Source organism: Meleagris gallopavo, chromosome 1 (assembly GCF_905368555.1).
Source record: "Meleagris gallopavo chromosome 1, MGAL_WU_HG_1.1, whole genome shotgun sequence".
NCBI lineage: Eukaryota > Metazoa > Chordata > Aves > Galliformes > Phasianidae > Meleagris > Meleagris gallopavo.
This window is the reverse complement of record NC_139404.1, coordinates 85,861,428-85,875,260: the sequence shown is the minus strand read 5'-3', so window position 1 is coordinate 85,875,260 and position 13,833 is coordinate 85,861,428. Positions and strand designations below refer to the sequence as shown.

Genomic DNA, 13,833 nt, shown 5'->3' with positions numbered 1-13,833 from the left:
GGCAATCCACATTTGCTTGTTGTTTGCTACTTCTCATTACAGCATTATGTGCATGGTATCACCTTATTTATCTTTTTAATTGACTGGGTTAGCTTGGGAAAGAGAACAGCAAGAAATAAAATAAAAACACTGCTGAAGTGAATCTGACCCATCATTCACCTTCTGCAGTCCAAGTATCCAATGAAGTCTACCTTATCAATATCTTCCTCCTCCTCTTCTTCCTCTTCCTCTTCAGAAAAGTCAAGGAGTTTCTTGGCAAGCAGGGGATGCCACTGAAGACACTTTCTTTTTGGTCGTTTCCCAGTTCCTTCTCCTTCTGTCGAATGATCCTTATTCCTACTACTGCCTTTCATTACTGTGACCTGCCATGCAAAAACAGTCATATGTTCACAACAAACCCTTAAGCACAAATGACCATCATACTTATAGAAATCTAAAATGCCAGAGGCACCAATGCAAGACTCTGAGAAGATTCTGGCAGGGCAGTAGGTAGAGGTTTATTTCAACCATCACTGCCAACAAGGATGCATCTTTCTTAACTTTTCCCACCTGATCAACTAGTGACAAACAGTTTAAGAAAATGAAACCAGTACACTAGCCAACTCGGCTCTCAGGTATACTCTTCCCTAAATGGTAGCACAGAAGTGCTCACAGTTCTCACACTCCATCGAGTGAAACTCACTACTCTCCTAGTGCTGTTCCCACTATATTTTTTCATATTTTGCTATAGAATAAGTCAGAAAATCCCTCTTTTTAACCATAAAATGTATAACTACCTACTCATCTGTTAATCATACACATATATAGCAATATTGATGCAGAACCCCATGACACTATGAGCTAGGATTTCCAGAGTGCTACTAATAAAAAGTATCATAAGGAAATCTGACTCCCTGCCTGACAGAAATGAATTTTCACAGACAAATTTGAAGCAGTACAACAACCAGAAGTAGTTATTCTGACACTCTTAAAAGTACTTATCTACAAAAGCCTATGCACCATCCACACAGGTAAACAAATTTCTCATACTTGTCTTGCACATGTGTCCTTCAAAGTACCTCTTAAAGTACCTCTCAGTAAGAACATATCCTCACCACAGGCTAACTACCAATGTCAGAGATGGCTCAGAAGATCTGCTACATCCAGGTAAGATCTGCAGTGCACTTACATAGCTCTTACACCTCACTTACACAGATCAAACACCTTGCTGGGACCACTTCACGCAGCAGTGCCCAGCAGCAAGAGCCGTCACAGCTCCTGCCACACTCATACATATTTCTCAACTACTAATTCTACTTTTGGCTGATGTATTCCCAGGGTGATTCTTGGTGGTTAATTCACTGGCATTTTGGTGGTACGCTCTTGTTTGCTCCAGAAACGCATATAAACAGCTGCTTCCCTTGCTGACTTGAAAAGTACAGAAAGCAGAAGGAACTTCGGACACCACTCATTGAAGAAAAAACTGAACCCTGAATTAGATAGATTCAAGCATTTTAACTTAGGAATATGTAAAAACAGCATTTTCTTGTATGTACACTAGACTTTATAAGTCCTGCCATCCCTCCTTGTTTATCAGTGGTATTTGCTGCCCTGTGAATGCTTCCAGGGAGGGGGACTTAGCAGTTTTCTGTTCGGTTCCACACTTTGCTGCTCCTATCATCCTGCTTCTGAACAGAGCACATTTAAACTTTGATTGCATGGCTATCACTGTTAATTTATCACAAGTAACAATTGCCCTCTCAGCAAGTATTATATAGCAAACAATCAAGCAACATTTCACCAAAATCTTTATCTAGGACTTGCAAAGAGGATACAACACACACTCTGGAAATGAAATACACAGAAACAACTTCAGCTTCAGAAGAATAATAAAGGGTGAAAAAAATTGAGCAGCAGTTCAGTATAGTGAAATGCAAGTTTGAAGTTTTTCCTATCCAAAAGTAAATTTTGCCATGTACACTGCTGCACGGTGATTCCCACCTGCGTCTCCTCCTAAAACACTGAATAACCATCTGCTTTTGCCACTCAGGGTATTTTCTGATGCTGATCAACAGTATAGCAGTATTACTGTTGAAGATCTTCAGTTTTCAAGTCTCAGATTTTTTTTTTTTTTGCATGGAACATTTTGACAATGTAATTACATAAGCAAGATGTTCAATTTTCAAGTGAATGCACACATGATTAAATGACAACACAAGTTTTATTGCAATTAATTACTTTCTGAATGGCAAAACACCAAAGGAATTCATTCAGCAGATCCCTTAGATTCTACTTATTTTTCCCTTTTCCCCCTTTGACGTATGATCAATGGCATGTTAGTTTCTTGTTTTGTCTGGGAGAAAAATAACTGGTAGAGGGAAATCAGCAGCAAAAACATCACTTCCTTCTCTCCCTCACAAGGATCCCTGAATGCTGGCAAGTATCCCTACCAGCAAGCTTTTCACCTGGACTTGGATCCTATAAGAACTGAAGCACGTTAATGCAATTAAATGGTTCCACTGAAAGTCACAAAACAAGTCATGGGCAGTTTCTGTGGGATCTGTGGCAGAAATAGGATAGAATACACACAGCACTTCAACTATGAAGTTTGTAATAGCTGGAACTTATGAACCACATCTCAAAAAAATGTAATTTCTACTATAATATCAGTAAAAATATCATATAAGTTTTAAGTTAGATTTAGTAACTTTTCAAAGTTTGCAAGAGTAAAAACCATTAAAGCCAGCTAACAAAATTTTACCAGAAATGTTTTGGCTTAAGAATGATTAAGTGAGACACAAGGGAAAAGGAACAGTACAAGAAGACAAGATGAAAGCATGAACAGCTTTGCTTAAAATAAGTAAAATACACTTCATAACATGATCATACAGATCAAATGTTCCAGAAGCAGTGCACCAATAAAAAGATCTTTTAAATTATTTTTTTATTATTATTTTTATTTTTTGTGCTGGCTGATCTATTTCCTTTCTGGTCTTGGACACACTGATCAGAGAGTCACAAATTTCTTGGATGTCTTATAAATACACACATATATAGGGCTTCGGAGGAAAAAAAAAAAAAAAAGAGAAGAAAATAGATTCCTCAAGAAAGGAGGTGGATGAGAGAGAGAAGTGAGAAGAATGATTGCTCATCTTTTTCTGTTATTTACTATGCATCTGTATGTAAGTCTTCTGCTTCTCACGGTCAAAATTCTCATTTCATAAAACCAAAAATGACAAGAGGACAACTGTGATATTAATGCCTCATAGTCTTGGAGGCTATGGAGTCCCTGAAATGAACTGTTTAAATAAAGAAGTAGGAGACTAGGCAATGAAGTCACTTTCTCAAGTTTAGTGGGCTGAAGAGGCATTAGAATTCTCATACAAAAGTAGATTGCTGCATTGTAAAAAAAAAAAAAAAATACACCTATATGAATACAAAAGGATTTTTTTTTTTTTAAATAACTTTCTTTTAGTTCTAGAATAATTGAGTCAGAATACTTCTGTAATGAAGGACAAAAGCTAGTTGGCACTAATTATTGGCCAGTCTGTGAATATATTGTTTATTGTTTCACAGCAGAAAGCCATTAATGAGCTTTATTACTTTCAGAGATGCGATGGCTTAATAGGGGACATGCTGAGACTCAGTGGAGTTCTGTTTGCTGGCAGACATTTGGGATAGGCTGTCACCACATGCAACACAGCAACAAGTCAGCAACAAGTCTTCCTTAATTTTTAATGGCACACTTTCATTTTGCTAAGATTTTAAACTATTCCTTATTTTCTTAAACTAAGCTCTGAGTTGCCTCCTTTTTTTTTTTTCCCTCAAAAACAAAAATTTAAAGTCTTAAACCAAAGCCCAAGAAGAACATCAGCTATTCCTATGCTATCAAGATGATTATATTAAAAAAAAAAAAAAACAACAACACAAAAAAACAGGAATACATGTATTACTAGAGTTCACTTGCCTTTTTACGTGGACATCATTTAGTTCTGCTTTTGGTTAATATTGTCATTGTTAATTCTTCAGAATTGTCAGTCGGAATGGAAATAAGGGTATCTCAAGTGCTGACTGTACCAAGATCTGCTTTTCAAACAGAAGCCACAAGCAGACAGCAAAAATGCAGGATGGAAAAACAAAACCTCATAATGCTTTTACTTAATACACAGGAAAGTTTACCTGTGCTGTGTCAGGAGTACTGGATGTGCGTGTGTTACCACTTAAAGTAACTGGTTTTTCAAAGGCATTAACATGAACATTAATCTTCCCATGAAGTTTAAGTGTAACATAAGGAAAAAAAGACTTCAAAAGATGGCAGGAGATACATAATCTATTGAGAAGTCATTATATTGAAACTGATTTTAAATAATTATATTCAGGTTTGGTGGTTTTTCCCCCCCCCCCCCCTCTTTCTACTTCTCTTTTTTCCCCCTCTTCATTTATAGAAGACAACTAGAAAAAAAATACAATAAGGTAATATTTTGCTTTGTAAGAAGTTCATCAGGAACATCCTCATTAAAAAAAAGAGGATAAACCCACTTTTACAAATATTGCCTCCAAAAGGCTAACATTTAGGAACTGGGTGCTACTGCTACTATGTATGCATGAGTAAACTGACTAGGAAATTAAAAAACAAAACTCTAGCACAGACATAAACCTTTGAGTTTTCCTTATGAAGAACAAACAGCTGACTGCACCCTATTATGGCAAATGGCTATTTCAGACAACACTCTGCTTGAAACTTAGTAATTGAATGTCTTTCCCCAGTCTAAACACCAGGTAACAGCCACTCATTAGGTAAGCACTACCAGCAGTTAGTTACCTTACAACTGTCACTGCTGGGAGATACCAATTGCAGAACCTACAAAGTCAACATCTGAACCTAGAAAAGCAACCTTTAGGAAGTGACAAAATGGCTTGGGAAATGGTCAGAAACGCTTATTTTCTCCTTTGTTTTACCCTAAATATAACCTTTGAAAACAGACAGGAGTTCAAACACCAATTACACATTTAAAAAGCAAATAGTAAAATGATCACGTGGTGGAGAACAACTTTTCAAATAACCTCACTGAAGCAGTGGACACGGGTCCTGCTGCATTTTGGATATGGCTCTTAACGAAAGCCTCAGGGATTGCATAGCAACCACCCACCCCCATGTTTGCTCTGGTTAGGCTGCACAGTTCCTTTCCAGCAGAAATACCACCACTTCCACACACGACCAAACACCCCACAGCCACCCACAGAAGCCACAATGAATACCTGCTAAAGGAAAGAGAGCATAACGCTGGCCCTTGGGGCGGTGCCCTCTCAGGAGGGGCAGCCGCAGGCTCAGGCAGCTGGTGGGGGCCTTGAGGCACTCTCAGCACTCTGGTAGAGGGACAAAGCTGAGTGCAGGGGGAGATGAAGCCAAGGATGGAGGAGACCTCCACCAGTGAGAGCAAGGATGCAGTTGAGGTGCAGCTGTTTACTTTCAAATTTGCCACCGCTCCACAGAATTCCGAGCCCTCCCAACTGCACAGGCGGGGGAGGGGGAGATGGAAAACTCACCCTAATGCTCCATGTTTTTAAACATACAACTCCCCACTGCTGACAGGTACACGTGATGAAAAAAGAAAAAGGCCAAGCCACTCGAATGATTTCCATGCCACTGTCCTTAGGACACGGCTCACTGAGGTGGCAGAGAGGAGCGCTGCTCCCCTTCCCCGTGCTGCAAAGTGCTCCTGTGCTTAACAGGGGAAGCCATGTTGCACCATAGGGTTTGGAAATGTAAATCACTAACATCTTTACAACAGCATCAGTGCCTCCGAACAGAAACCCCAGAAATACAACATTTAAACTTCTTAAATAACCAGACTAACTGCACCCTCCTTTTTGTGTCAGTGTCTCTTTCCAGACTGTGTGGCTTCGTCCCACAGCCACTTGTTGTCTGAAGACTTTGCGTCTCAACCAACACAGGCCATTTACCATTATAGGATTCATTTCAGCCTTCAGCAGCTGCAGAGGCAGAAGTAACAAAACATCCATAGCAGTCCGCAGCTAGGCCTACTCGAGGGACACATTACGGTGGCCTCCCCCACCCGCTGGTCAGCATCTCTGCCTCCCCCAGCAGGAGGAGGGCAGGGCTCCCTGGGCAGGCAGGTGTCAGGGAGCAGCATCATGCCTCCTACATACCTATCTTAGGGCAGCTACCCTAACACCCTCATATCTGGGCTACTAATTCAAAGTAAGTGAGAGAAGCAATCCCTCAGGGCAGAGGGATTTAGCACCTATTTTCTCCAAAGCAGTATTTCTGCTCCCTTTTTTATTTTTCCCCTTTCACAACAGGACAGAGAGTCAACAAATCCTGCTAGATGAGCAAAATAAAAGCCTAAGACATGACAGAGTCCAACGTGTTTTGTGATGCTTCCTCCCGCAGATGAGGTAATAACAACAACATGAGCTACAAAAGCCCTCTGCTGACGCAGCACCACTTATCAGGAACATGCTTTTGCTCCAGGGACATGAAGAGACTGCGAAATGCAACCACCTCTCAGAAAAGAGAGGAGTGCCTGTCCGTAGAGCAGCATAAACCATAGCAACAGCGTAATCCAAAAAATACTTCTTGGAAAGCAGGGGAGAAAATTCAGAAGACAGAAGCATTGTTCTGAATGAAAGCATGCAGCCAGAATTGAGCTACCATTCAATTACACACTCCCAAAAATCCTTTTGGTGCTCCTGCATGATCGAGACTACTTCCGACTGTTTAAAGAGGAGAGAGACAGCTGTCACCCCTGTGCTTTGCCATTATTTTAGTATTATGCTAAAATGAAAACCTTTGTGATTTGTTAACTGAATCGTTAGGCTTTTGCAATCACTAAACAATTAATCTCAGTGTAAAGAGCTTTGCAGCCGGTGAGATCACAGATGAAATGACCATAGGAAATACTTAATGAATTTTGGTATGTGTGCTTTCATCACCAAATTCACGTGAGGGTATCTGCAGTTCAGCAGGAGCTTACTTGCTAAGGGGCTAAGAAAGCAAAGTCAAATTGAAATTTGTATTAACAAGAGGGATGGCTTAGCATTTTGCTCAGAGCCTTTGAAGACTTGCAAATGGGATTATAAAGAGCCATTTTTTTTTTACTTGCCAATCTGAAAGCTTTATTTTCATCTTTGGGTAGTAGGCATACAAGTTTCTTTAAGGTCCAGTCATGGCAGTAGTACAACCAAATCCTTTTGCACAACATAAAACAGCACAAATGAGATGTTACTGCTGCAGACATCGCAGGGTGAAAGAGCTGAAAGGAAAAATTGTTTGACTCTCCTTTTCACTTCTTGTTGATTGTGTCCTAGCACTTTACGCAAAAAGCAGACAACGTGGCTTGTGTCTGTCGCCACTGTAATCCATTCTAAGGTTTACCATGTGTGTAACGCTTTCATAACAAAATTCAATCATAATTGCTACCAGTGTCAGGGGAACCAAATACAGCTGTGTAAGCAAATGGAAGAATTAGTCCCTTAATACATATTTAATAGACCATAAAACATCCTTGCGCAACTGAGCATTACAGTTTATGTACTTCTGCTTTCTTCAACTCAAGGACAACCCTTCGGAACAACTACCACCCACCCATCAGTCCCATGGAAGGAGAATCAAGGCAAATGACTGCAGAAAGTATTTACTCAGATTTGCTCATCTTCCAATATTATTAGCTAATACATCATAATAATGCAACTCATGCATTTCAGAAACAAAGAGGCTACACAAAGTTTTCAAATAAAACAGGAGTCTGTAATGACCACTGACAGAAATGCCACAAGTTTGACATGATAAATAAATTTCTAGCTACCATCTTATTTTCTGCAGAATCACACTGTCACAATCTCTTCTCTTGCCAAGACATAAAATGAGTAAAGGGAAAAACTATGTGCTCTTGGAGTTGGATCCCTTCCTGAACCCTTACCCCCCACTGAATTCCAGGTTAATATCCTAGCTATTGATCTAAAATAATATTTTTAAAAATGTTAAACCAACAGCACATACAACGTATTTTGAGCAACTATTTCAATTTAGACAGAGCTTGAGAAGGTAAACACAATGTCAGGACAGAACTGAGTTGTTAAGTTGGATACAAATAAAAATCAGTGGAAAACAAATCTGCACATATTTTTCAGTTTTACAAGTATTCCTTTCTAGGCTGCATTTCTGCATCAGGAATGAGCTTTTAAAGCAGACTAGATTCCTTAGTACAGTGGTTTAATTTAAGTCTGTTTTTGGAAACACCAGCTTTTCTCAGAGCTGTGCAGAGTGATGTAAAATCTACCAAAATTTGTAATGATTTTGAAAGCAGATAGCATATCTTTATACCCAATTTTCAAGTGCCATCTAGTGGTTACTTTCAATTTTATCTCCATTCGATATTAAGAAATATTTACCTAGTATTTTTAAAAAGTGTGTTATTTATATCACATGCTGTTGTCATATTAGGCTTAGGAAAAAAAGAAAGGCACAAATGAGAGTTCACTATTTTGAGCTTTTTCAAGGCAACTTAATGACCTGTCGTTATTAGAAAGAAAATTCTTATATGCTAATATCAGTAAACAGTTAAGATCTCAACCAAGCACTTAAGAAAATCCTGGAGAATAAAGCTACCACACTATCATATTCCAAGCAGTCCTCACAACAGAGACAGCCAAAAATCCACAGTGCTATATCAAGAGATTTCTGTTGTATGCTGAACTCAACTTGTGATCTTACATAGGCCTAAAGCTTAAGTACTTGGCTAAGTTTGGTGACTTAGCATGCTAGCTTTACAATGGAGCAGTCCGAGTATCCTCTTATTCTCTGGGTATAGTTAATTGGTTAATTTCATTGATTGAATGTGGCTAAAAGGGCACACAAAATATTATTTGCATTATTTCACACATGCATCAAAACTACAATATCTGGCACAGAGACAACCTGTGTAACAAAGCAGTGCACATCAGCTCCTAAATTCAATGTGTATTAACAGATGTGTTTGCTTGTATCTGTCTGGAAATCCCAGCCATAAACACGAAGTCACTGTCAGGCAGCCAGCCAGCTAACAAAGGTATCTCTCTGGGTTGCTTTGCAGTTGGCTTCTGACATATTACAAGTAGAATATTCATCTTCTTCTTCAGTAGACTTACAGCTACATGGATGTATGCCTATGTCCATCTCTATAAAGTGTTGGATCACAGAGTCCGAGACAAAGCCAAAGTTAAAAACACACTGTCATCAAACATCATATTCTATTATTCTTCTACTGAAAAGACTTGTTACAGCCACATTGCTGTGGTAGAACTAAATTCAATGGGGAAAAAAAAAAAAAATGAACTAAAAAAAGGTAAGCTCTTATTCATTCTTGAGTCCAGATTTCAAATCAATTTTAAAAAGGTGGGAACATAGATAACTTTACCAGCTAGAATACAGTGTTGAAGAAAGGGCAGCAACAGACTGATGGTCAAAGCTGAAGGGAGCTCACAACTCTGATCCCAGTACTTCCCTTGAAGAGGAAGCCTCCACATTTCACAATCTTTTTGTTTGCTTGTTATATGGATAATTACATTAAACATCTCCTTAGTAAGGCATGCTTTAGATCTACCTCTGAGCCCCATGGATCTGCCGAGGTCAGATCACAAGGCATTGGTGTGCATAATCCTCAGAAGGAATTATATTTTACTGCAGGTCTGGCCTGCAAAAGCTGCTCAGCACTTTAAAATCCCCTTTTAGAATGAACAAAAGAGAAATAATTTTAAGTCCCATAGTTCCATACCTCACTACCTAAATTGCTGCACTTCACCTTTCAATTAGTTAATTAAATAAGAATGTGCACTTAATTTGAAAGGTATGGAAGTTTTGTCTTACAGAGTGACTGCCCACTTGAGGGTAAAACTATTCTGTGTATTCTTCTTTCACTGGATGGCCTCTCAGCCCACTCAACAAAATGATCCAAGCCAAGTTAGCAGAGAACCTCCCCCCAGACTGTCATGCAACACCAAGCACAAGTCTACTACTTTTTGTGTTTGAAACAGATGCATGTGAAAAATAAGCTACAATTCTGCATGCAGTCATTACGTTACTTTGTTTGACAGAAAAAATCTAGAATCAGAGCCAGGTAGTTTAAGAAAAAATAAAAATAAAAAAGGTTGGCTTAGTGTCTCACATAACAATAACAAAACAAACAAACATAAAAACCCTATACTTCAGAGAGTAGGAAATACAAAATTCTGAAGAACAGCTAGCAACATCCACAGAGATGAGGAATGCATTCATGCCCTTATGTTTAATTGGTGGTATTCTCAGTGCATTCTCACAGCCACTTTCACTGAAACTCAGTGGATGCTGGGCACGAACAACTTAATGGAAGAACGCAAGCTAGCAAGAAAATTCGTTCTTTATCAAAAAGGTAACTTTATGCCCTAAGCTATAGATGTGAGGTCCATCATTTTCCCTGAAAATCTCTCTTTAAATATTCTTCAGACTAAACCATCAGAAATAAGCAGGGAACAATACTTCCATTTTTAAGGCAAATGCATGTTGAATGTTCCAAAAATTGATCACTACCTTGAGTTGAGCTGAACATAAAAGTCTCTTTTTAGGAGAAAGAGAATTGGTTTATTTTTAATGCATTGTAAGACAACCATGTGATTCAGCCAACTCCACTTCTACAGATTTAAAGCTAGGGATTTGAAACAAGTTGCACATGAAGGACTTAAGGCAAATATCTTTTCAACTTTCCCCTTAGAAAATAGTATATATTTAATCTAAGAGCACCAATAAAACATTATTTCAAGAAAAGGAAACAATGAAAGCTACATACGTAGCATCTGGAGGTGTTTAATTCTGCTCAAGGCGGGCTTAACTTCACAACTGTTCAAGAGCTTCCATCACCTCCCTGGCACCTGCTTCATCATCCTCATGAAGAAAGATATTTTTTCTTATGCCCAACAAGAACTTCCCCCTGCTGCATTCTGTGACTACTGCTTCTGGCTGTCCTTTCACTGTGTATCTCTAACAAATACTCAGTCCATCTTCTTCATGATTGTCCTTTAGGTAGCTGGAGTCAATTAGAGCCTTTCTGAGCCTTCTATTCTCAGCAGAAGTGCCGAACACTGTGCTACTGTAGGAATAAATGAATAACAAATAAGCAGGCTGCCCTGCTACTCCCTTGCCCTCGTCACTTCATCACAGAACGCTATCATGTTCATCAGGTACAGTTTGCCCATGGTAAATCCATGCGATTTCTAGTCATTTTCTTGTCCTTCATGTGCCTGAAAATGGCTCCGATGAAGACAAGTGCCATAATCTTCCGAGGACTGAGGTGACGTCAGCCAGCTTGCTGTACTCCACATGTTTCTGTGCACCTTAGATCACAACTAGACACCTCAGGGTCTGATTTCTACCACATGCATAATCCATGGAAAAAATGGCACTGTTTTATTTGATCTGTAATAACCTGAGATTACAATCACCTTAACACATTTGCCAGTAATTCTAAATGCAGAAGATATGGAAATATTAGCAGCTTGATAACACATAGCATAGTTTGGTTGGCTCAATCCTTCCTCCTCTAATTTTTCAGAAAGCTACCCAGTCCTACAGATACAAGTTTGCAAGTCTCACCGCTCAAAGAAAAAAAAAAAAAAAAAATTAGGTTTAAAACAAAGGACGGCATTGCCATTGCATTTGGAAATCTGAGACCAATTCAGACCAAGCTTTTGTTCATACTTTGACAAGAGAAGCTTATTTTTCAGTCAGAGGAGGAGTATGTAGTCATTGTGAGTCTAATGAAACCCCTAAAAGCCTCCAAGATCGAGCAAGACAGCAAAAGCCAATGATTGAGCTTGCTAGTCAAGTAATGCATGTAATAAAACAATAAAAAAAGTGTACCTGGCACCTGATGAACAAATTCTAAAATCCAGATGACTAACATCCTCAGAGATCTGCTGCGGATACACCAGTTTTCATGACTGTGCTCTATGCTCAAGTACCTTAACAAATGCAAGTCTTCCCTGATAATCCAGATCCCTGATGAGGTGGTAACCATTTGGAGATGGCCCAGAATGATTTGTTAATCAAACGCTTACTGAAACCAGTAAAGATGCCAAGGATCTTCATTTAACAACCTTGAAGAGGACTTTTCAATTTAAATTGTAGCTTGGCACACACAGTAACTTGGCTTAACTTGCTCTGTTTTGTCACGGTTTGGAGTCTGAGAGAAAAGAGGTGGAAGGTCTTTTAGGTAGTCTAGAATTGCTGAGATGTATTAATTCAGCAGCAATTTCTGTGATGCATGTAAGTTTCTGAAGCCTTAAGTGGAGGCACAACAGATCTCTTCAGGAGACTAAAATGAGCCAGCCTGTAAAAATCAAACACCTAAAATCAACTGGGACAGTTCTTTCTATTAACAGACCAAGTTTGCACTGAAACTTCATCAGGAAGCAGGAAAGTGGATTTGTCTTTTTAAGTGCAGAGAAACCTCACTACAGAATACAAAACCCTCTCAAACCTGGCTGTGGATTCTAGAGTGGGCTTTAATGAAGCCCTCTCAGAAGGAGTAGACTTCATAGACATGTAAATACCAAACATGCTCCATTTATTAAGTAGTAACTCAGAAGCCTTCCCTGTTGAAACTCTGAGTAATCCTTACCTGTTGATATTTGTTCATAATGCAAAACAATTACCAAAGTTAGATAATTTTAACCATTTTATAACAAGAGATCTAGAAACTTTTCAATGAGAAGAAAAAGATATCTTAATACAGTAACCAACAAGCCACAATTCATTTAGCCTTTCATCACTCAATAATATACTTCTGAGTATTTAATATTTTCTCAAGTCTGAGGAAAGTGATGAGTTTCTCAGAAACCATTATTTGATATCTATAATTGCAGGCTACAGGACAAGAAAACACTAATTTGACAGCGTATGGTTGGTTCCTTGTGTCCCAGCAGAAAACACATCCTAGCACCCATGCTATTTTCATTTTCCATAATCTGAGCTCCTCCACTGGTTTAAACTGGGACATAGTGGTGAGGGAAAGAAGCAGACATAAGCAAAGATGTGCAAATCTATTTGCTCAACTCCACTCTCTTCATGTTAGTACATTAATGGAGAAGGGGGAATTCCTTTAATTCAATGGACTCCAATAATATTTTTTTCCTACATTAACTGTAAGAATCCTGAATTTCTGCTTTTTGGACAACACCACAGTACCAACACCACCACCAATGTTCCACTGTAAGCACCTTAACAATTTGCTCCCAATAGAAAAAAATTCTACTGATCACAAGAAGAGGAAAATGAGCCTCTACGCTTCAGCATCTTTTCTACTTTTCTATTTTGACTGCGTCAGATTAAATGACTCGTCTTGGTCCTAAAGATTAAAACCTGATTTGTGAAAGCTAGCCTTCGGTAACTCTGACATTGGCACTAAATACATCAGCTTGCCTTATGCCAGAGTTAAATTATGACAAGTCAAACATTTAGCTGAAGCTTAAGAAGAACAAATGAGTTCTCATCATTGTAAATATTCTCAGTACAAATGCAAAGTTAGCTCAGAGGAAAAAGCATGCTAGTTCTGATGTCAATTACCAGTAATTCACACTTGCACTGCACAGGTTTACCACTAAAGAAAAATAACAAAAAAAAAAACAAACAATCAAACAACAACAACAAAAAAGCCAACCACAAACCAGACATCGACAGAACAAACAGAATCCCTAAACATGAAGGCAAACATGCTGAAATACTTCCTAGAAGACATATGCCTCGAGATAAGCAACAGTAGCAAAGGCAAACCTCTAGTAACAGCACAACTAAATAGAAAACTGATCTGAAGGAAAAAATAA

General features: G+C 38.8%; 1 protein-coding gene across 11 annotated transcripts in view; it reads right to left on the bottom strand.

The window, feature by feature from the left end:
• The window catches only part of BBX (BBX high mobility group box domain containing), a 139,962-nt gene that overhangs the window by 66,591 nt on the left and 59,538 nt on the right, over positions 1 to 13,833 (bottom strand). For 8 of the 11 annotated variants that reach the window (XM_085239246.1, XM_085239253.1, XM_085239262.1 and 5 more), the window contains one exon: positions 192 to 362. The exons of the other annotated variants lie outside the window; for them this stretch is intronic. In XM_085239246.1, the coding sequence (XP_085095372.1) occupies positions 192 to 353 (162 nt within the window). In that variant the 5' untranslated portion in view covers positions 354 to 362. The remainder of the gene's footprint in view (positions 1 to 191; positions 363 to 13,833) is intronic. 11 annotated transcript variants of the gene reach the window in all.